Source organism: Dendrobates tinctorius, unplaced genomic scaffold (assembly GCF_039654945.1).
Source record: "Dendrobates tinctorius isolate UK_male_01 unplaced genomic scaffold, ASM3965494v1 ptg000014l, whole genome shotgun sequence".
In the NCBI taxonomy this organism is placed as follows: domain Eukaryota; kingdom Metazoa; phylum Chordata; class Amphibia; order Anura; family Dendrobatidae; genus Dendrobates; species Dendrobates tinctorius.
Window position 1 is genome coordinate 7251421 of NW_027361682.1, and position 23517 is coordinate 7274937.

Sequence of the window (23517 nt, forward strand, 5' to 3'; positions counted from 1 at the left end):
ACAGCTCTATAGATACACATCCTACACACACACACAGCTCTACTACATACACATCGTACACACACACAGTCTGCAACATACACATCGTACACACACACAGTCTGCTACATACACATTGTACACACACACAGTCTGCTACATACACATCGTACACACACACAGTCTGCTACATACACATCGTACACACACACAGCTCTACTACATACACATCATACACACACACAGCTCTACTACATACACATCGTACACACACACAGTCTGCTACATATACAGTACACACACACAGTCTGCTACATACACATCGTACACACAGTCTGCTACATACACATCGTACACACACACAGCTCTACTACATACACATCATACACACACACAGCTCTGCTACATATACAGTACACACACAACTCTGTTACATACACATAGTACACACACACACACCTCATCTCCGTACACATCGTACACACACGGGTCTGCTACATTCACATTATACACATAGGGCTCCACTCCGTACACACACGGCTCCACTCCGTACACCTCGTACACACACTGCTCCGCTCCGTACATCTCATACACACACGGCTCTGCTACATCCACTCTGTAAACCCCTCCTGACCCCACACAGAAACTTCCTCTCATCCAGCACCATGACACCCAGCACAGCAGAGTCCTGCACACTGAGGCCCCTGATCATGTGACCCCTGACTCCTCCCCTCCTGTGACCTCATCCCAGGTCCTGTGCACACAGAACAGCCATATATGTGGTGTGCGGCTCTGCAGGTGGAGGTAGGTGCTGGAGATTCCCCATTACTGGGGGCATTAACCCCCTCAGTGCTGAGCCTGGGATAAATCTCTGTGTGTGACTATAATGGGACTGTGTGTTATACCGGGGGCAGGACGGGGCCATGACTGGATGTAGTGATTAGTGATGAGCAAATTTGTTCAGAAAACGATCACCAAACATAAAATCAGCACGAATATGGAACATTCGGATTCGTCATCAGAAGCATGAGCATTTTTTTCTTAAAATCGGAAAAAATCTGTAACATTTGGTAAAAAGTGCAGGAAAATATTTGCGTTGCCAATAAAGTATTTTGAGCACTTTGGCTAGGATAGATGGTGTATGATGAGCGTTTGGCACGTGTTTGATGAGGGGGTTGGCAGAGGTCAGATGTGTGGCATGCGTTAAATTTTTTTCTCTTTTCTCCTAACTTTATGTGTTCACATTGCGGCTAGCCAATCAAAGCACAGGAAACATCCTCAATGTCCTGACACAATGGCTTGTGCCACTGGCCGCTGAAATCACATGACACTCTCTGTATAAAGAGTGGACATCTTGTTTTAGTGGCATTTTGTCAGTATAGCAGTACAGGGAGGCTGCTCCTGACGCTGGGACAGGGTGCTGATAGATTTTAACTGAGTTATATAGGTAGTGTCCTGTGTGGCTGTGATCTGATCTGACAGCAGATTTTTTTTTTGGCATTACTGAAGTCCACAGACAAAGCCAGCAGGGCACGTGAAATAGAAGTGTGTTGTGCACTGCTTCTATTGTGCGCCATGCATGAGTAGACATTTCAAAATCTATTTTTTCAGTTGCTAACATGATTCAGCATGCCATATTTCATGTTTTCATTTAGAGCTGCTGAAATTCAGCTGGTGCAGAGAAAAAAGTCTAATTTTATGTTGCCAATAGTGTGGTAGGAGCACAGTATCTGAGCAACATAGCTGGGAAAAAGCGAGGTCGTGGTGGAAGGGGGATTAGGCTTGGTCTGCAAGGTGTACATGGGGTAGGTGGTAATGTTAGTGAAATCTAAAGACAACTGACCACTTCTGTTACTGGACAGGCTACACCTATCCCTTTCTTTGGCAGCCGCACATCGGTACGCCTTGTTGATGAGGGCCAAAAAGAGCATCTGCTCAAGTGGCCTCTTCTCCTTTTCCTCCACCTCAGCATCACACACAGTACAGTCCACAGAGGTGGCACCCCAATTACCCTTGCTTACCTCACGTCACAACTTTCCAATCGCCCAACTGACTGTAGGGAACCAAAGATGGGTGATTCTGTAGAGCTGTTTACACGTTCTATGGCATGGGAATCAGAAGTGTAGTCCAAAGATTCACATCAAGTGGAGGAAATCATCTGCACCGATGCCTAACATTTTTTTTTAGCTTGGATCCAGGGCATGACAAAGTAGGGTCCAAGCAGCATCCTGACCCTCGTCACAAGATGTTAACCCCCGGGGGTAGGTGATCCTGATAAGACTAAGATATCTGAAGCTCACATGGACTGTACTGTGCTGTCAGAGCACGAAGAGAGGGGGTGACTCTTAGGGTGAGGAATGGGATAACACAGAGGATGATGAAGAGGTAATAGATTCCACTTGGTGTGAACACAGAGGCACGCAGCTGAGTTGGTCATCTGAGGAGGAGGAGGAAGATGAGGCGGTTATGTTACACCCTACTGCGCAGACACGGAGTGATGCAACCACGATGAGCACTGCATCCTTCGCCACATCTGCGGCGGTGGCCAGCAGCATTTGCGGGACTGCAGCTCGCAGGAACAGCAAGGGTTGCCTAGCCTGGGCCTTTGCCACTCTGTAAGATCTACGTTATAAGAGTAAATTTTGACAGATGCTTCCCACCCTGGAAAGGGTCCTGCGAATGTTGGAGTATCAAAACACACTTTTACAAATCCTTAACGACCACCGATATGCGTTTTTAACAGCGGCAGTTAAGGGTACTTAAACCACAGCGCCTCTTTTTAACGGTGATGAGGAATAAGGGTGTTTCTCCAGGGTCTCGGCTACATCAGAGAACATGATTCGGGCCGGTAAGCAGTGTTGCGATCGCTGATATTAATGGTGCAAAAAAAGGCAAATTTTCCATTTAATCTCTCTCTCCTCTGATGTGATCACACATCGAAGGAGAGAGAAATAGGGTCCTCCACCCCCCCGGGTACGTCCGTTGTCCATGCAGTGCGATCTGCCAGCCGGCATCCGGCAACAATAGGAGATTTTTCCTATTGGGTCATTTTGATCGCTGTGATAGACCCTATCACAGTGATCAAAATAAAAAAAATGGTAAATCAAACCCCCCTTTCTCACGCCCTTAGTTAGGTAAAAATAAAATAAAAAAAGTATTTATCTCCATTTTTCCCATTAGGGATAGAGTTGGGCTAAAGTTAGGGTTAGGGTTGGGGCTAAAGATAGGGTTAGGGTTGGGGCTAGTGTTGGGATTAGGATTAGGGGTGTGTTGAGGTTAGGGTTGTAGTTAGGGTTTTGGTTAGGGTTGGAATTAGGGTTAGGGGTATGTTGGGGTTAGGGTTGGAGTTAGAATTGGGGGGTTTCCACTGTTTATGTACATCAGAAGGTCTCCAAGCGCGACATGGCGCTACCATTGATTCGAGACAATTTTGCGTTCAAAAAGTCAAACGGTGCACCCTCCCTTCTGAGCCCTGCCATGCACACAATGATTAAGAAAGGTGTTGTAGTCGAAGTAAGAGGCATAGTTTTGGGTGTCTCACTTTTTAACCTTGTATGTCTTTGATATTTAATAAAGATTGTTTCATATTTTTGTGAATTTGGGTTCATTTGTTTTTTTCAGACATGCACACACAGAGTAGCTTTTTCCCACATATGGGATATCGGTGTACTCAGGAGAAATTGCACGACAAATTGTGTGGTACATTTTTACCCTTGTGAAAGTAAAAAAAAAATTGTTCCAAAGTAAATTTTTTTGAGAAAAAGGTAAAATGTTCATTTTTTTCTTCTACATTGCTTTAGTTCTTGTAAAGCACCTGAAGGGTTGATAAACTTTTTGAATGTGGTTTTAGGCACCTTGAGGGGTGCAGTTTTTAGAATGGTGTCACTTTGGGTATTTTCTGTTATATTGACCCCCAAACTCACATCAAATGTGAGGTGGTCCCTAAATAAATGGTTTTGTAAATTTTTTTGGAAAAATATGAAATTGCTGGTCAACTTTTAAACCTTATAAGGTCCTAACAAAAAAAAATATGTTTTCAAAATTGTGCTGATGTAAAGTAAACATGTGGGAAATGTTATTTATTAACTTTTTTTGTGTAATACCACTCTTTGATTAAAGTGTACAAAAATTAAAAGTTTGATAATAGGAACATTTTCAAAATTTTCAGTAAATTTTTCACTTTTTTCATAAATAAACGCAAGTTATATTGAATGAATTTTACCAATAACATGAAGTACAATATGTTACAAAAAACAATCTCAGAATCAGTGGGATATGTTGAAGCGTTCCAGAGCTATAACCTAAAGTGACAGTGGTCAGAATAGTAAAAATTGGCCCGGTCATTAAGTACCAAATTGACTCTTCCCCAAGACAGCAGTGAGGCACATTGAATTCCAATTTGTCAACGCCAAAACATTAGCAGCAGCAGTGTAATTGACATAAGCGATTTCTGTGAGTCATTTGACACATTTTTTAGACCAGTTCGTGCACCAGCACAACAGAGTCCAAGTCTGACAAGTGTTGAACGACTTGAGAAGATGGTGCAGGAGTATTTAGAACTCAATATAAATACCATTAGGTAGGGTTTGGACCCTTTCACATATTGGTGTTCTAAAATGGTTGAGTGGCCTGAGCTCGCCTGTCACACCTTAAAGGTTTTATCAAGTCTTGCACTCAGAACTTGTCTTCAGTGCTGCTGGTGGTGTCCTGACAGATAAGCGCAGCCTGCTGTCCCCTGAAAGTGTAGACCGCCTAACTTTCATCAAGATGAACAAGTCAGGGATCTCCAAAGACTTTTGCACTCCAAGACTGTACAGACTAGGCAATGTTGTAGTTTTTAATGTGCTGCATTTATCTCACGTAATTGCAGTCTGTGATATCTTTAGTGTGGCTTCTGTGCCTGCTGTTGCTGCTGCTGCATATGTTAACACTAATATGTGGAAATGTGAACACTATTGGTTGGGTCTCCATCTGCTGGGTTGGCTCTTGGCTGTAGTGGAAGAGGTGTCGGTCTCTATTATACTATTTCTACTCTGGTGAAATTGATGCCACTTTGGTGGTGTCTTCCTTTAATTTTTTGCAGACTACTCATTGGGTCTCTCCATCTGCTGGGTTGGCAGTATTGGAAGAGATGTTGCTCCCAACTATACTATTTCTATTCTAGTGAAGTTGATGCCACTTCGGTGGTGTCTGCCACTAATTTTTAGAAATGCGGAGACTCCTGATTAGGTCTTTCCATCTGCCGAGTTGGCTGTAGTAGAAGAGGTGTCGGTTCCTATTATACTATTTCTACTCTAGTAAAATTCATGCCACTTTGATGGTGTCTGCCACTATTTTTTGGAAATGTGAACACTCTGGATTTGGTCTCTCCATCTACTGGGTTGGCTATAGTGGAAGAGTTGTTGCTCCTCATTATACTATTTCTACTCTGGTGAAATTGATGCCACTTTGGTGGTGTTTGTGCCTATTTTTTAAAAATTTGAATACTCCTGATTGGGTCTCCATCTGCTGGGTTGGCTGTAGTGGAAGAGGTGTCAGTCCCTATTATACTATTTCTACCCTTGTGAAATTGATGCCATTTTGGTGGTGCCTGCCACAAATTGTTGGAAATGTGTAGACTTCTGGTTGGGTCTCCTTTATGTGTGTTGCCTGTAGCAGTAGGCCTCAGAAACTGGCAGGCCTCCACTTCCTTTGCGTCCACTATCCAAGTTGCTATCCTTACTTTTTCTGACAATAGTACTCTATGAAACTGATATTTGTGTCACCTGAGTGTGGCTGAGCATAAAAGCAGGTTGAGCTGTTGCATGTGGTTTCAGGACTCCCAGCACAGCAGGCCTACACTGATGCCTACCCCACCTTGTCTTAACTTGAAGTTCAATTCAAAGGTGTAATTGCTGGCCCAGACCCTGAAACCTCATGCATGGCTGATTGCTGCCGTTTCATTTTAAAATTTGTACTGTGGGTCACTTGAAGCCACTTTCCTGGTGTCTGCCTCTAATTAGATGGTTTTTGCTGCTTTTGGGCCCATTTAAAGGTGTTGTGTTTGGGTTTTGTTTTTGCCTCCCATTGACTCCAATCGTGTTAGGCTGCGTTAGTGAATATTTGCTGAATAATTCAGCGAATATTGCAAAATCGGCAAGTGTAATCTGAACATTGAAATATTCGCTAATCTCTAGTAGTGATCATATGAAGCCGGTAACAGCTCCTGAGATTTCTTACATGGGATGTTTATTATGTTACATCATCATCTTCTCCCCATTCAGGTCCCTACAATATTGGATCGCCTCTGTGGAGATCATCTGTATAAGAGAATTTTCCTGAGTGACTCTACAAGGATGGATAAGGACAGGGATAAGATGGCGGAGAGGATATTACACCTCACCCTAGAGATCCTCTTCCGACTTACTGGAGAGGTGAGAGATTCTGATGACGTCACATTATATCATTGTTATCTATGGGAATAACCGATGGACAGAACAGGAGAGGTGAGGACTCTGGAAATGTCTGTAGTGAGGTTTATTAATGTGTCTCTCCATAACCAGGATTACACAGTAGTGAAGACCTCTAGTGAGCGCTGTCAGGACCCTGTGTCTGTAGGATGGGGAAGACCCATGAGTACAATCACGGGGCCTCCACCTCAACCCCTGATACATGAGGACATCAATGACCAGAAGATCCTAGAACTCACCTACGAGATGATTGAGCTGCTGACTGGAGAGGTGACACTGCTGGGAATGCTGGGATATTATGTAATAATGCTATGGTAGGATCAGGCGCCTGACGATATCATTGTATGTGTCAGGTTCCTATAAGGTGTCAGGATGTCACCGTCTATTTCTCCATGGAGGAGTGGCAGTATTTAGAAGGACACAAAGATCTTTACAAGGACGTCATAAAAGGCGTTACCCAGCCCATCACATCACCAGGTAATAGATAGGACTATAGACACATGGCCTATAATTGTCTGTATGTAAAGAATAAACTCAGTCTTTGTATGTGTTTCCTCCAGTTCTATCCAGTAAGAGGACAACACCAGAGAGAATTCCCCATCCTCTTCTTCTACAGCACTGTAAACAAGAAGATCCCGATGTTTCTCCAGATGATCAGGTAGATGATGAGAAGGTGTCATGAAATCTCCTATGATGTATAGAAGGTCTTGTGTTCAGTGTTGTTTTCTACACTGAATGGCTAATTTGTTAGAAATAATGACATCCTCACGATCAGCGTGTTCTCTATATATAAATTACACCCTGAGTTCAGCATAAGACCTGTTTCACATGTCCTGATATTTCCGGTACCGTAAAAACTGGTACCGGAGATATCCGTGTACGTGTGTAATACTTGTGGCACACGTGTTGCAACCGTGTGCCGCATCAGTACCACAGAATCCAGTGGCAGGGAAGCAGTTGTACTGTTAGTGCTGTTCTCTGGGACCGTGTGCTGAAGATGGCACTCATCATTGATTGCAGGCAGAACAGGGGAGAATGATGAGAGTTATGTTCAGCTGATAACAGCGACTAGTACTCCCATCAGCCTACACCAGCTGCCGCTAATAACAGTGAGAGCAGGCGCCAGCTGATTGGAGTATTCATCAGCTGCCGCCTGTGCTATAAATAAATAAATTAAAAAAATGGCGTGGGTTCCCCTGTATTTTTGATAACCAGACAGGCAAAGCTGACAGCTGCGGGCTGCAACCCTCAGCTTCAGCAAGGCTGATTGTCAACAATAGAGGGGTCCCCACGCTTTTTTTTTAATTAGCGGTGGCAAGTGGGGTTCATATTTGTGGGGTTGATGTCATCTTTGTATTGCCCGGTGATTTCAAGTCAATGGCTTAGTAATGGAGAAGCGTCTATGAGACAATTATCCATTACTAAACCTATAGTTATATGGTAAATAAAGACATAGCCAGAATAAAGTCCTTTATTTGAAATTAAATAAAATACACTTTTTCATATTTATTTAAAAACTAGCTGAAGAGCCCAGCACTAATTACAGTTAGTCATAACAAATTATAATGATTATATCTATATATATAAAGCTGAGTGTATAGCCCCGCACACTCCACATAGCCACATTCACTATAATATCCCACATCATCTCGTCAGCCAGAGCGTCCGGACTACTAACCCTAATATCCCACATCGTCCCTTCAGCCAGAGCCACCGGACTACTACCTCTAATATCCCACATCATCCCGTCAGCCAGAGCCACCGGACTACTCCCCCTAATATCCCACATCATCCCGTCAGCCTGGGGTCAGAACCAGAGCGCTGAGTGGAATGGCCCTAACTTCCATACCGGGGATCCCTTTAAGAGAGGCCTGGCATCAGAACCAGAGCGCTGAGTGGATTTGCCCTGACTTCCATACCAATGATCCCTTTAATAGAAGCCTGTGGTTAGAATCAGAGCGCTGAAGGATTTACCCTAACATCTATACTGGAGATCCCTTTAAGAGGGGTCTGGGGTCAGAATCAGAGCGCAGAGTGCATTTTCCCTCACTTCCATACCGGGGATCCCATTAAGAGGGGCCTGGAGTTAGAATCAGAAAGCTGAGTGGAATTGCCCTAACTTCCTTACCAATGATCCCTTTAAGAGGCCCTGGGATCAGAACCACAGCGCTGAGTGGAACGGTCCTAACTTCCATACCGTGGATTCCTTTAAGAGAGGCCTGGGGTCAAAAACAAAACACTGGATGGATTTGCCCTGACTTCCATACAAATGATCCCTTTAATAGAGGCCTGGCTTCAGTACCAGAGCATTTGAAGGCAATTGCCCTGACTTCCATACCAGGGATCCCTTTAAGAGAGCCTGAGGTCAGATCTGGAATGCTGAGTGGAATTGCCCTAGCTTCCATATCCCGGGGATCTCTTTAAGAGAGGCCTGGCATCAGAACCAAAGCGCTGGATTGATTTGCCCTGACTTCCATACCAATGATCCCTTTAAGAGAGGCCTGGGGTCAGTACCAAAGCGGAAAGTGGATTTGCCCTCACTTCCGTACCGGGGATCCCTTTAAGAGGGGCCTGGGGTCAGAGCCAGAGCGCTTAGTGGAATAGCCCTAACTTCCATACCAATGATCCCTTTAAGAGACCCTGGGGTCAGAACCACAGAGCTGAGTGGAACAGTCCTAACTTCCATACCAGGGATCCCTTTAAGAGAGGCCTGGGGTCAAACCAAAGCACTCGATGGATTTGCCCTGACTTCCATACCAATGATCCCTTTAATAAAAGCCTGGGGTCAGAATCACAGTGCTGAGGCATTTGCCCTAACTTCCATATCACGAGATCCCTGACCAGTGTCCCTTTATGAGGTAATAACTCAGAAACGCTTCAACTCATCTTAGCGATTCTGAGAATGTTTTTTCGTGACATATTGTACTTCATGTTAGTGGTAAATTTAGGTCGATAATTTTTGCGTTTATTTGTGAGAAAAAAACGGAAATTTGGTGAAATTGTTGAAAATGTCACAATTTTCAAATTTTGAATTTTTATTCTGTTAAACCAGAGAGTTATGTATGCAAAATAGTTACTAAATAACATTTCCCACATATCTACTTTACATCAGCACAATTTTGAAAACAATTTTTTTTTTTTATTAGGAAGTTATAAGGGTTAAAAGTTGACCAGCGATTTCTCATTTTTACAACAAAATTTACAAAACCATTTTTTTAGGGACCACCTCACATTTGATGTCACTTTGAGGGGTCTATATGGCAGAAAATACCCAAAAGTGACACCATTCTAAAAACTGCACCCCTCAAGCTACTCAAAACTACATTCAAGAAGATTATTAACCTTTCAGGTGCTTCACAGGAACTAAAGCAACGTGGAAGAAAAAATTTAATTTTTCCAACAAAAATTTTCTTTTAGCATCAATTTTTTCATTTTCACATGGGTAACAGGATAAAATGGATCCAAAAATTTGTTGGGCAATTTCTCCTGAGTACACCGATACCTCATATGTGGTCATAAACCACTGTTCGGGCGCAGCACACGGCAGGGCTCAGAAGGGAAGGAGCGCCATTTGACTTTTTGAATGGAAAATATGCTGGAATATTTAGCGGTTGCCATGTCGCATTTGGAGAGCCCCTGTGTGTCTAAACATTAGAGCTCACCCACAAGTGACCCCATTTTAGAAACTAGACCCTCCAAGGAACGTATCTAGATGCTTAGTGAGCACTTTGAACCCCCAAGTGCTTCACAAATTGATCCGTAAAAAGAAAAAGGACTTTTTTTTCCACCAAAATTTTCTTTTAGTCTCAGTTTTTTCATTTTTACATGGGCAACAGGATAAAATGGATCCTAAAATTTATTGGCCAATTTCTCCTGAATACACTGATACCTCATATCTGGTCATAAACTTTTAACAGCCAATCAGAGCGATCGTAGGCATGTGGGGGCTAAGTCACGCCCCCTGGTGTCAACTATAAAGGGTCCTCTGTGTGCGTGTTGGGTGACCTTTCAGTGACCCCGGTCATCCGACCCGCAGGGGGGCAATCAATTCATGACGCCACATAGGCGTCATGGGTCGTATTGGCACGACTTTTCATGACGCCTATGTGGCGTCAAAGATCGGGAAGATGTGCTTATGGGATGGAGGATGTGTGATGTGTATAAGGGGCACGGGAGGGGGGGATTCATTTCTGTCATGTGCTCTCTGCTCCTTTCTGGGGGGCAGACAATGGCTGGGAGCTTATGTTCCCGGGGATGTTAAAGTTCCCAGGTCTTAATGGTAAAGTGAATCTCTGTTAAAAGGTAGAAAAGGCTTTGTGAAGCATATCAGACCCTCTATCAAATGTACAACAACTGCGAGAAATGTATGAGCATCGATCCAATAATTCTGCAGAATAATTTTACCACCAAGTTGAATCTATGACTATACATATCACTGAGGTTCTAAACACCAGTGGAGATCCAACCAGAAACTAAATGGGTGTCTCTAATAAAGTGGCCATTCAGTGCATGTTTTATACTTGGTGGAAATGATAAGAAAAAGCTGATCATAGACATTAGATGTTGTCTGGATCTTCTCACAATTTTCTGGTTACAGAGACTGCTGGTTAGAATTAGGACCCTACAAATTGAATTTATAACCGAGACCTGCAGTTATGTCATAAGTACTGCTGTCATTTTCGGTTGTCCTGTTACTTTATGATCTTTTCTGTTCTTAAAAGTCATCTCATGTGACTTCTCTATCAGTCTTTTGATTTTTATAATGTTTGTTTCAGGGTGAAGATCTGTCCCATATTAATATTACAGAGACATATGTGAGGGGTGATGAGCAGTGTAAGGAGGAGATTCCTACAGATAACTGCACAGGTGAGTAGTGACCAGAGAAGTCACAGGTTTGTGTTTAGAAGACCTGCTCTGAAAAATTATAACAGCAACTTGTCAAGAGCTGAGAGGCAGTGGGAGGAAGGTGAGCAGATAGTTGCTGTAACGGGGTCTTCCAAGCTGGGGTACCTCTTTCAGTACCACCCCGTGTTTTCGGAGGTCCGCTCTGCGTTGGTTGGAGTCTGAATGAATGACGCTGGCAGGAATTCCTCTGAGTGCATGGGCGCATATAAAAGATCATTGCTTCTCCATGTGTTTCCAGTCTGACAACACTTTACTCACAGGACACAGAATATATCACACAGATACAGAGGGCCGGCCAATAGACAAGCGTCAGGCCAGACATGCATTACAAAAGCCGCAGGTGGCCGGAGCCTGCGGAGGTTTACTGTGGGAATTACAAAGGTAGGGGAAAGGTGGACACTGCTGATACATTAGGGACATGCATCTCACATGGAACCTATTATATATACATATAACTGCACAACATATTCTGGGTGCTGAGTGGTTCTGTAACACGGCTCCCCCTTTTCAGCGACGCGATCGGCATACACAGTGTGATCCTCAACGGATCGGTTTGGGGATGACCGAAGTTTATGGGGTTGGTACAAGTTCCGTTTGTCGACTTAGTCCATCGGCGTTACCATTATGTTTGCCAGGTCTGTAGTGGATGGTGAAGTCCAGAGGTTGTAGGGCTAAACTCCACCGCAGCAATCTGGCGTTGTCTCCAGAGACCCGATTAAGCCAGACTAGGGGATTATGGTCCGTTAGGAGGGAAAACTGTTGTCCATACAAATATGGTTGCAACTTCTTGAGTGCCCATACTACCGCCAGGCACTCCTTCTCGATGGCCGCATAGCTTACTTCACGGGGCAGTAGTTTCCGACTCGGGTAAGCTACCGGGTGTTCTTGGCCATCCGGCCCGACTTGGCTCAGTACTGCCCCCAATCCAAACATAGAATCGTCTGTATGAACAAGGAAACGTGTAGTTGGATCGGGTGCGGCCAATACAGTGGTATTGGTGAGGGCGTCCTTTAGTTGGCGGAAGGCTTCCTCACACTCTGAGGTCCAGGTTACCTGGCGGGGTTGGTTCTTACGGGTCAAATCAGTGAGGGGCTTGGCTACGCTGCTGTAATTGGGAACGAATTTCCTGTAATACCACGCTGTCCCTAGAAACGCCATGACCTGGGTTTTAGTGCGTGGCATGGGCCATTTGGCTATGACCTCAATCTTGGCTGGTTCTGGTCGCTGTTTCCCACTTCCCACCCAATGCCCCAAATACTGAACCTCTGCTTTGCCCACGTGACACTTGTTTGGGTTCAGGGTGATTCCGGCCTGGTGGATCCTGTCCAATACTGTTTCTAGGTGATTTAGATGCTCTTCCCATGTCGTACTGTAGATGGCGATGTCGTCCAGGTAGGCACAAGCATAGTCCTGGAGACCATCCAGAAGCCGGTCAGCCAGCCTTTGGAAGGTCGCCGAGGCATTCTTCATCCCGAATTGTATAACTCGAAACTGGAATAAGCCGAACGGGGTGACAAATGCCGACTTGGGAATAGCGTCAGGACTAAGGGGAATCTGCCAGTAGCCTTTGCATAGATCAATGGTGGTCAAATACTTTGCCCCCGCCAGCCGGTCTAACAACTCATCCACACGCGGCATGGGGTATGCATCCGTCACTGTTTTCTCATTGAGCTTACGATAGTCTACACAAAACCGTGTAGTCCCATCCTTCTTGGGCACTAACACTACGGGGGATGCCCAGGGACTATCTGACTCTTCAATGACCCCTAAACGCAACATCTCTTGTATCTCTTGTCGCATCCCCTCTCGTACAGACTCAGGGACGCGGAAGGGGTTTTGTCGCAGGGGGGTCTGATCCTGGGTCTCAACCTTGTGTTGTGCCAGGCGAGTGTACACCGGGTCTCTCTGAAAACATCCTCTGTCGCAGCCTCGACAACGCCTCCGCCTGCTGTCTCTCCCGGGGGCCTAGGTCTTCACCCAAGTGTACCTGGTCCCCATGTTTTAGACTGAGTCCTTTCCCCTAAGACATCCGGCAAGGGAAGTCCGGCTAAATCCTCTGCTTCAGGTGCACAGATGGCCACTACCTCTTCAGGGCTCTCCCGGTAGGGCTTCAGCATAGTCACGTGGAACATGCGGATAACCCTGGGGTCGTCACAATTGGCGACATTATAGGTTGTGTCGGCTATTTTCCCAACTACCTGATAGGGCCCCTGCCATGCAGCTTGAAACTTATTCTGCTTAGTGGGCTCTAACACCAGGACCTTCTGTCCTATTTCCAAGGTGCGCTCTCTGGCCCTCCGATCGTACCATATGCGCTGGCGCCGCTGGGTCGCCTGCATGTTCTCACGTACAGCCTGAGTCAGCTCCTGTAGGCGGTCCCGGAATTCCAGCACATAGGGTACAATAGGTACCCCTTCAATGAGGCCCTCCCCTTCCCAGTGTTCCAGCACTAAGTCTAGGGGTCCCCTTACCCGTCTCGTGTATACCAGCTCGAACGGGGAGAACCCCGTGGATTCTTGGGGCACCTCCCGATAGGCAAACAGGAGGTGTAGCAAGAATTTCTCCCAGTCCCTGTAGGTCCTGGTAAAAGTCCCAATGAGCTGTTTTAATGTCCCGTTAAAGCGTTCACACAACCCATTGGTTTGCGGGTGGTACGGGGCGCTTCTAATGGACTTTACGCCGCACAGCTTCCACAGTTGGTTGGTCACCTCTGCTGTAAACTGGGTACCCTGGTCCGAGATAATCTCCCGGGGAAATCCAACCCGTGAGAAAACCTGGAGCAGGGCGGCTGCCACCATCTCTGCCAGTATGTTAGGTAACGCAACCGCCTCTGGATACCGTGTGGCATAATCTACCACTGTCAATATACAGTGGGGCAAAAAAGTATTTAGTCAGTCAGCAATAGTGCAAGTTCCACCACTTAAAAAGATGAGAGGTGTCTGTAATTTACATCATAGGTAGACCTCAACTATGGGAGACGAACTGAGAAAAAAAAATTCCAGAAAATCACATTGTCTGTTTTTTTTTCCTTTTATTTGCATATTATGGTGGAAAATAAGTATTTGGTCAGAAACAAAATTTCATCTCAATACTTTGTGATATATCCTTTGTTGGCAATGACAGAGGTCAAACGTTTTCTGTAAGTCTTCACAAGGTTGCCACACACTGTTGTTGGTATGTTGGCCCATTCCTCCATGCAGATCTCCTCTAGAGCAGTGATGTTTTTGGCTTTTCGCTTGGCAACACGGACTTTCAACTCCCTCCAAAGGTTTTCTATAGGGTTGAGATCTGGAGACTGGCTAGGCCACTCCAGGACCTTGAAATGCTTCTTACGAAGCCACTCCTTCGTTGCCCTGGCGGTGTGCTTTGGATCATTGTCATGTTGAAAGACCCAGCCACGTTTCATATTCAATGCCCTTGCTGATGGAAGGAGGTTTGCACTCAAAATCTCACGATACATGGCCCCATTCATTCTTTCATGTACCCGGATCAGTCGTCCTGGCCCCTTTGCAGAGAAACAGCCCCAAAGCATGATGTTTCCACCACCATGCTTTACAGTAGGTATGGTGTTTGATGGATGCAACTCAGTATTCTTTTTCCTCCAAACACGACAAGTTGTGTTTCTACCAAACAGTTCCAGTTTGGTTTCATCAGACTATAGGACATTCTCCCAAAACTCCTCTGGATCATCCAAATGCTCTCTAGCAAACTTCAGACGGGCCCGGACATGTACAGGCTTAAGCAGTGGGACACGTCTGGCACTGCAGGATCTGAGTCCATGGTGGCGTAGTGTGTTACTTATGGTAGGCCTTGTTACATTGGTCCCAGCTCTCTGCAGTTCATTCACTAGGTCCCCCCGCGTGGTTCTGGGATTTTTGCTCACCGTTCTTGTGATCATTCTGACCCCACGGGGTGGGATTTTGCGTGGAGCACCAGATCGAGGGAGATTATCAGTGGTCTTGTATGTCTTCCATTTTCTAATTATTGCTCCCACAGTTGATTTCTTCACTCCAAGCTGGTTGGCTATTGCAGATTCAGTCTTCCCAGCCTGGTGCAGGGCTACAATTTTGTTTCTGGTGTCCTTTGACAGCTCTTTGGTCTTCACCATAGTGGAGTTTGGAGTCAGACTGTTTGAGGGTGTGCACAGGTGTCTTTTTATACTGATAACAAGTTTAAACAGGTGCCATTACTACAGGTAATGAGTGGAGGAAAGAGGAGACTCTTAAAGAAGAAGTTACAGGTCTGTGAGAGCTAGAAATCTTGATTGCTTGTTTCTGACCAAATACTTATTTTCCACCATAATATGCAAATAAAAGGAAAAAAAAACAGACAATGTGATTTTCTGGATTTTTTTTTCTCAGTTTGTCTCCCATAGTTGAGGTCTACCTATGATGTAAATTACAGACGCCTCTCATCTTTTTAAGTGGTGGAACTTGCACTATTGCTGACTGACTAAATACTTTTTTGCCCCACTGTATACTTTTTCCATGACGGACTGGGTTTGGCAAACGGCCCTATCAAATCGACCGCTACTCGGCTAATTGGTTCCTCCACAATGGGGAGGGGGCGTAATTTGGCCTTGCATCGATCCCCCCTCTTGCCAATGCGCTGACAACTGTCACAGGTCTGGCAGTACTGACGAACATCATAGGTTACCCGTGGCCAAAAGAAGTTTTGTGTCAGACGATGCCTGGTGCGACTGACGCCGAAGTGCCCGGCCAAGGGTATATCATGAGAGATTCGCAGTAGCTCCTGCCTATACTTCTTGGGAACTACCAGCTGTTGTTTTATAGTGGGGCTCGTCCCTGTGTGGTGCTGCTCTGTGATCTGGTAGAGGAGTCCCTGCTTCCATACAAACTGTTCCCCTTCTAGTACTCTTCTCTCCTCCTGTGCTTTCCCACGATATCCCTCCAATGAAGGATCCTCAAGTAACTCCCTCTTAAATTCATCTGGGGTTGCCCAAGAAATGTGTCTGGCTATGGGAATACCTGCAGGGCTGGGATGTCTTACCTGGGCCTCCTCTGAGTGTGATTCCGCCTCCGCAGCTCGAGCTTGTCTCCGGGTGGTCACAGGATAGGTCTCAGCCAGAGGGGCCACCGAGAATGCAGACAACATGGGCCCCAAGTCATTTCCCAGCAAGACGTCTGCAGGCAAATCCTCCATCAAGCCGACCTCAACAAGGCCATCCCCGACTCCCCAGTTCAGGTGAATCCTGGCAGTGGGTAGTCGATGTATGGCTCCCCCTGCTACACGGACTGCCACTGTCCGGTCCGTCTTCTCTTGGTCCCGGACGAGATGAGGCTTCACAAGGGTCAAAGTTGCTCCGGAATCTCTTAGTCCCTGCATACGTTTCCCATTAACCCACACGACCTGTCGATGCTGTTGTCGATTATCTGCCCGGGCTGCCTGCACGGGGTCTACTTCATGCAGCACTTCCTCCATCTCTTCCACCCCTTGGTTTGTCGTAGCCCCCAATGCCGGGTCAGCTTCGCCTTGGTAGCAGTGTACAGCAGCTCGGGCTGAAGGTAGCTGTTCCCGCCTTTGGCCACTGGGTATGCTGAGTCCGGTTGGGGCATTGTCTTTGCAGGTGGCCCAGCTGACGGCAGGTGTGGCATCGCGCCCCAGGGGGACTGTGGTAGGCCGGGCTTCTAGCTGATCCCCCTACAATCTTCGGTGGTTTGGGGCCCTCCAGGTCCATGGGCGGGCCCCTAGTGACCACCTTTGATCCGGAGAACCGCGGCCTCCTGGCATCATGATGTTCATCGGCCAGACGAGCGGCTTCCTCAAGAGTCGTTGGCCGCCTGTCCCGAAGCCATTCCTGTATCTGAGGGTTTAGTCCATTAAAGAATCGTTCTAACAGGAAGAGCTGGAGTACGTCCTCCTTAGTGGTTGCTTGGCTCCCTTGTACCCACTGTAGCAGTGACCGCCGTAATTTACAGGCCCATTCAGGGTATCGGTTACGAGTTTTATAAGTCCGCGGAACTTTTGGTGGTAGGCCTCTGGTGTCAGCGCATACCGGGCCAAGATCACTTCTTTGATCCGCTCATAGTCCATACAGTCCTCATCAGGTACCGTGCGATAGGCGTCCACTACCCGGCCTGTCAGCTTGCTGGCTAGAATCTGAACCCGTTCCTCCGGCTTTACTTGATGAAGGGCACACTGCCGCTCAAAGTCCTGCAGAAAGCCATCAATGTCTTCCTCTGCCTCCCCCAACTGTCGGAAGGCATTGTACTGGATCTTTTTGTGGCTTACTGTTGAAGGTACCTGGTCGAAGGCCAGAGCTCCCCCTGCTCGCTGACTCTCTCAGCTCTGCCATCTCCATCTTGGCCAGCTCCATTTTGGTCCGCTCTGCCATTTCCATCTTGGCTAGCTCTATCCTGGTCCGCTCGGCCATCTTTTCCTTCAGATCAGTACGCACATCAGCCATCACCTCTCGTATGATCTCTACTGCAGGGTTTGGGCCATAGAACGCCAGTCTGTTCTTTACCTCCCTCTGGATTTCGGTCTCCTCCACGTTCACATTGGGGGGCGCTGCACTGTCGTGTTCCATGATGGCTGCTATCAAATCCGCTTTTGTTTTGTTGCTGGCGATCAACCCTCGGGCTTCCACCAGATCTTTTAATGTAGTCCTCTTTAACTTCTGGTAGTTATTTTCCATTCATTCCTTTCCTCCTGTAGAAGGGGTATCAAATCCCGCTGTCTGCCACCAGTGTAACGGGGTCTTCCAAGCTGTGGTACCTCTTTCAGTACCACCCCGTGTTTTCGGAGGTCCGCTCTGCGTTGGCTGGAGTCTGAATGAATGACGCTGGCAGGAATTCCTCTGAGTGCATGGGCGCATATAAAAGATCACTGCTTCTCCATGTGTTTCCAGTCTGACAACACTTTACTCACAGGACACAGAATATATCACACAGATACAGAGGGCCGGCCAATAGACAAGCGTCAGGCAAGACATGCATTACAAAAGCCGCAGGTGGCCGGAGCCTGCGGAAGTTTACTGTGGGAATTACAAAGGTAGGGGAAAGGTGGACACTGCTGATACATTAGGGACATGCATCTCACATGGAACCTATTATATATACATATAACTGCACAACATATTCTGGGTGCTGAGTGGTTCTGTAACAGTTGCTGTTAAGAAAACAATGGGCTGTAGATAGGTGGCTGTGATGTTGGAAGTCAACCTCTCCTGGAATGGTCTGCAAAGTCTGTAGCAAAATCCAAGGAACTGAACCCTACACAATGAAAGATAGAAGCTCTTCTTGCAGGATAATGGCAGCAAATAGGAAAAGCAAGTCAACTGGAAACTTGTAATACCATCAAAAAGAACAAGACAGGTGAATAATGTGTTATAAAATATAGCCTTTATTAAATATAAAAAAATTAAATATTAAAAAATTGTTTAAAATAAGTACTTGAAAAAACAGAGTTATCCTATAATGGACCACAAGAAATATAAGGTTACTATTATTGGTTACATGTATTATAAATTTAATTAAATTTACTTTTTAACATGCCAAATGCTCTTTTGATAGCAAAGTGTTTTTGCCATGTGACAGAGCATTAAAATGCAAAGTGGTATTTACATGGCAAAGAGTGTGGTGTAACCTGTGGTCCTGTGTAACCTGTGGTCTGTGAATGTCCACTGACGAAGCTTGGGCGAAACGTGCATTGGAGCACACAGGACCACAGGTGACACCACGCGCTTTGTCATGTAAGTACTGCTTTGCTTTTTTTTTTTTTTCGCTCTGCCACATGGCAAAAATGATTTATCCAAAGAGCATTTGTCATGTTAGAGAGTAAAATTAAATTAAATACAATTCCTAGTACATGTAACCAATAATAGCAACCTTATAGTATATTGCTTGTGGTCCATTATAGGATTACTCTGTTTTTTGCATGTATATATTTTAAATATTTTTTTAATATATTTAATATAGACTATATTTTATGATACATTATGCACCTGTCCTGTTCTGTTTGATGGGATTATATGTCACAGGAGTGTCTCTAAGTACACAAATTCTTGATATAATTATGCTCAATCGTGGTTGGTCTAATCAGTTGGAAACTTGCTTGATTTCATGCCATCTAAACAATATAATTATATGAGAATACTCCTTTAACACCCAACATTCTATGGTTTCAAATTCAGCATCAGGACCAAAAGAGAACTTTGACACGAATGTTGTCAGAGTCTTACGCCACTTTAACAGGCACACAATAAAACATACAAAAATGAAACCAAAATGGATTTTCCTGGGAAATATGTTACGGAACATCCTTTCCAGGGTAATGATTTGTATGTAAGACAGAATAATTAACCCCCAAAAGATGTACCTCCACCACTTGGGCTATGTTCACACGTAGCATTTTTGATGTGTTTTTTCAACTGTAGCATTGCTTTCAATCAATACAAATGCATTCACTGGGAAATGCTATTTTAACATTTAACAACCTTAGCTGGCCATGTGAAGTGTGACACATCATCAGACACATCCTTTTTCATTTATGAAGGAGGGACTCTGAAAGTCACAAAGCCTATTTTTATAGGAACATCAGGAGGCATTAATATTCTTAAAGGGCCATCAGCTGGCTATGCTTTGTTGTTCCCATTATTAAACAGTGGGTCTCCTATACTGTTATTGCCTATGTTTTGAGTGGCTGGGCAGCCAAAAATTAGGACGCACCCCAATACTCGTTTGACGTGACGTACAGGAGGGCCTCATGAAAAAATGTTCCCATTATAAGAAAATGGTTCATCCATAGTGTTTGCCTATGCATTTATTGCAAGGCCTGCCTTGCATCAAAGTTACACGCACCCAAATAACACTTGCAACAGATGTCCTGGATGGTCACATGAAACCAAAGTTGCCATTTTTTTCATTTGGTACTACCATACTGTTAGCCTATGCATTGAATGCAAGGCCTGCCTTGCCCCAAAGTTACACGCACCCCAATAATAGTTGGAACAGACGTCCTGGATGGCCACATGAAACCAAAGTTCACATTATTATGGATTTTGTACTCCCATAAAGTTTTCCCATGAAGTGAATGCAAGGCCTATCCCAAATTTGCACGCACCCCAATCCCTCTTTGAAGAAACAAGGAGGAGGGCCTCATAAATTTTTTTTCCCATTAAAAAGGAGCGGATATCCTATACTTGTAATGCCCATACACTTTATTATGCTGATAAACCTTTCCCCCTGGGGGGTACACATCAACATAGTGTGTAAACATTTTTTTTTACGGGCGTCATAAACAACCTTGAAAACAGTAACGAGGCTTTCTACACAGTTGCTGCTGGGAAGGTGCAGGTTTTTAGCATAAATATGACGGAAGAATTATTGGATTAAGTGATCAGGAAAAGGGGCATGGTGACGACAGGAATGGGAACATACAGGATTAATAACGGGGACTATGGGAGGTATGAGATCCAGGATCCAACATACAATGATTAGATACCCCCCACCAATTACCAGAATGAGTTTGATGCCCGTCAGAAGATAGGTGTAACAGATGCACGTCTGAAGCTTGGCATAAAAGATGCCCATGATAAATAGGTTGCCAAAGACGCACGTGTCCGTATAAAGGGTAAAGTGTAAGATGCTCGTGAGATGCTTAATTCTAGAAAGCAGATCAGTGTTGGAGGACAACCAAACAAACTGATGGATGCTCATGAAAAACTAAGGTTAAAGAGGAGTGCACCGGCTGTAAATGTCTACACACCCGTGGCACAAGGTTCTTCATCTTCACCCATACATATTACCAAGAATATCCAAATTTCACGGCCAAAAACTATTTGTTCCAGTGTAATGAACACTATTAAAGGAATGCCAATAAACGTAGTTAACCACGACCATGGCAAACAACAGATTTCCTCTTTACAAGTTATGGACGATGATGGTATGATGACGAATTGGAACTTTCCCACATCCCCACCAAGAAGATGAAGTTCGCAGCTGCCAACAATGTGCAAAAAAGGCCGTGAATGTCAGAAAATTAATTTTCTCTTGGACAAACTTTACCTCTTACTAAAGTGGTACAGAATGATGCATACATAGCTCCCATGTCTACTCATCACAAGACTTCGACAGCTTTATTGCACAGAATGGCTGTACAGTAACTGACCTGTCAACGACACTTGTCACAAAGAAGGTCAGTTCATCAGTAGGGCCCACTCCGAAAGAGTCTGTCTTTAGTCGTTTAGAAGGCAAAAAAATGGCCATTAATAATTTGCATCCAAGACTCACAGAGGAAGATATCGTGGAGCTTTTCTGTGTATGTGGTGCCTTGAAGCGCTCCTGCTTGTTGAGTTCCGGATGTGCCGAGGTTGTGTTTGTAAGAAAGTTAGATGCAGTTAGTGCCTACAAAAAATACAACAACAGATATCTAGATGGACAACCAGTGAAATGCAATCTTAGTTGAATGGTAGTGTGATAACATCAGACTAGTCCATACTTCTAAGATTAAGTGACACCCCATCAAAGAACGAAGGTGAATCTAGAAGAAACACAACCTCCTCCTCCTCCAGTGTTGCTTAAAATCCTCCAACTGAAGTTGATCCTGATACTATTCTAAAAACACTCTTTAAATCCTCAGGGTCATCAGCAGTCATCCAACCACCTGCATTTAAGATTAAGCTATGATGACACTAACACAACTTGGAGACTGTATTAAGAGAGATTCACAATTCACATATGGGCCCAGAGACTCCCTTAAAAAAAAACCTTAATTTTTCTTCTTGGTTTTTGTTTAGCGCTGATGATCACCAGCAGGTAGTTAATGTGTGAAGGAGTCTGGCATCAGACATTGGACAATTTATCCTGTTCTCAGCATTGTAGTACAGTTCACCTTCGTTGTGGGGCAGTTGCGTTATTGCATCAAGGATTTCCATTTTCCCCTTCCTCTAGTATTGTGATACAGCACGATTATCGTTCTACTGTTATGTCAAGGGAGGCTAAATAAAAGTTGAATAACTTTTTTAAATTTCTTCAATAATCTGTTTATACTTAAAAGGTAATCTTTGTTGTTTTGTAGTTTTAATATCTGGATTCCTACAAATGTATCTCAAGACCTTCATATTCTAGTAAATGGGGGGATTACTAAGTGTCCACTGACTGTGTTCTAGGCAAATAAATGTTTTATGCCTAATTAATGTTTCACACTGTAAAAATGTCATCCAGATCTGGTCAATCGTAGGCAATACTTTTTTGCCCTGCGGCTGAAGCATGTTGTAATATCTGGGCAAATGTTATTGGGCCATAACAAACACTCACATCTTCTCGCTCGACCTTCCTGTCCCAATTACTAGGGTACCGCAGCAGCACACCACTATTGAACCCAGAGCAGTGTCTAAAGGTTGTTGGTTGGCTAGCGGATAATGCTTCCATTCAGTTTTCCACCACCACCAGCACCCTGTCTTTCACACGGTCAAGTCAGAGTAGCCGTGGGTCTGGAACGCATATTCCTCACCCTGATCCTCCTTGCTCCCACCATGCCGAGTGCACGGAGACAACTGATCCCACACTTGGACACTCCGAAGAGCTGTTCAGTTTTCCATTTATAGGTTCGGGCCTCTCGCCCGGTCCACTTGAAGCGGGGCAAGATGAGATCGCATGTAGCGATGCCCAAATATTTGAGCAGCCACAGTCACACGACGGCGATGGTGGGAACATGTCACAAGGGGTAGACGATGATGAGACACAATTGCAAAAAAGGAGGAGGATCAGGGTGCGGAAGTGGAAGACGAGATATGGATGATATAGTAACTGACCCAGCCTGGCAGGAGGACATGCAGAGCAAGGACAGCAGCACACAGGAATGGGAGATGCAGCACCCCAACAGGCAGGAAGAAGCAGCATGGTGGCTGCAGACAGAAGGCGGGCACCATTCCTCGTAACACCAACATGACGGAAGTTGGCAGTACAACTATTAGGTCTTCCCGAGTCTGGTTGTTTTTTAAAGACACTACCGATAACCCGAAACAGGCCATTTGCACTACCTGCCATGCCCACATCAGCAGGGCTAACAAAACTACCAGCCTGACCACCACCAGAATGATCAGGCACATGACAACAAAACACCCGACTTTGTGGGCCAAACCCCAGGATCCAGGAACAGTGTCTGCAGGTGACACCACTGCTTCTTCCACTGTTGTGCATGCAGGCCAATCCCCTGTCCA

The 23517-nt window shown here is 45.1% G+C and overlaps 1 protein-coding gene across 1 annotated transcript in view; it reads left to right on the plus strand.

Annotated features, from left to right (window-relative positions):
• Nucleotides 1-751: 751 nt before the first annotated feature.
• LOC141073846 (uncharacterized) overlaps nucleotides 752-23517 on the plus strand; it is a 94039-nt gene continuing 71273 nt past the window's right edge. The window contains exons 1-6 of the mRNA XM_073561344.1: nucleotides 752-783; nucleotides 6243-6392; nucleotides 6522-6698; nucleotides 6782-6905; nucleotides 6989-7086; nucleotides 11204-11294. Coding sequence (XP_073417445.1) covers nucleotides 757-783; nucleotides 6243-6392; nucleotides 6522-6698; nucleotides 6782-6905; nucleotides 6989-7086; nucleotides 11204-11294 — 667 coding nt within the window. The 5' untranslated portion in view covers nucleotides 752-756. The remainder of the gene's footprint in view (nucleotides 784-6242; nucleotides 6393-6521; nucleotides 6699-6781; nucleotides 6906-6988; nucleotides 7087-11203; nucleotides 11295-23517) is intronic.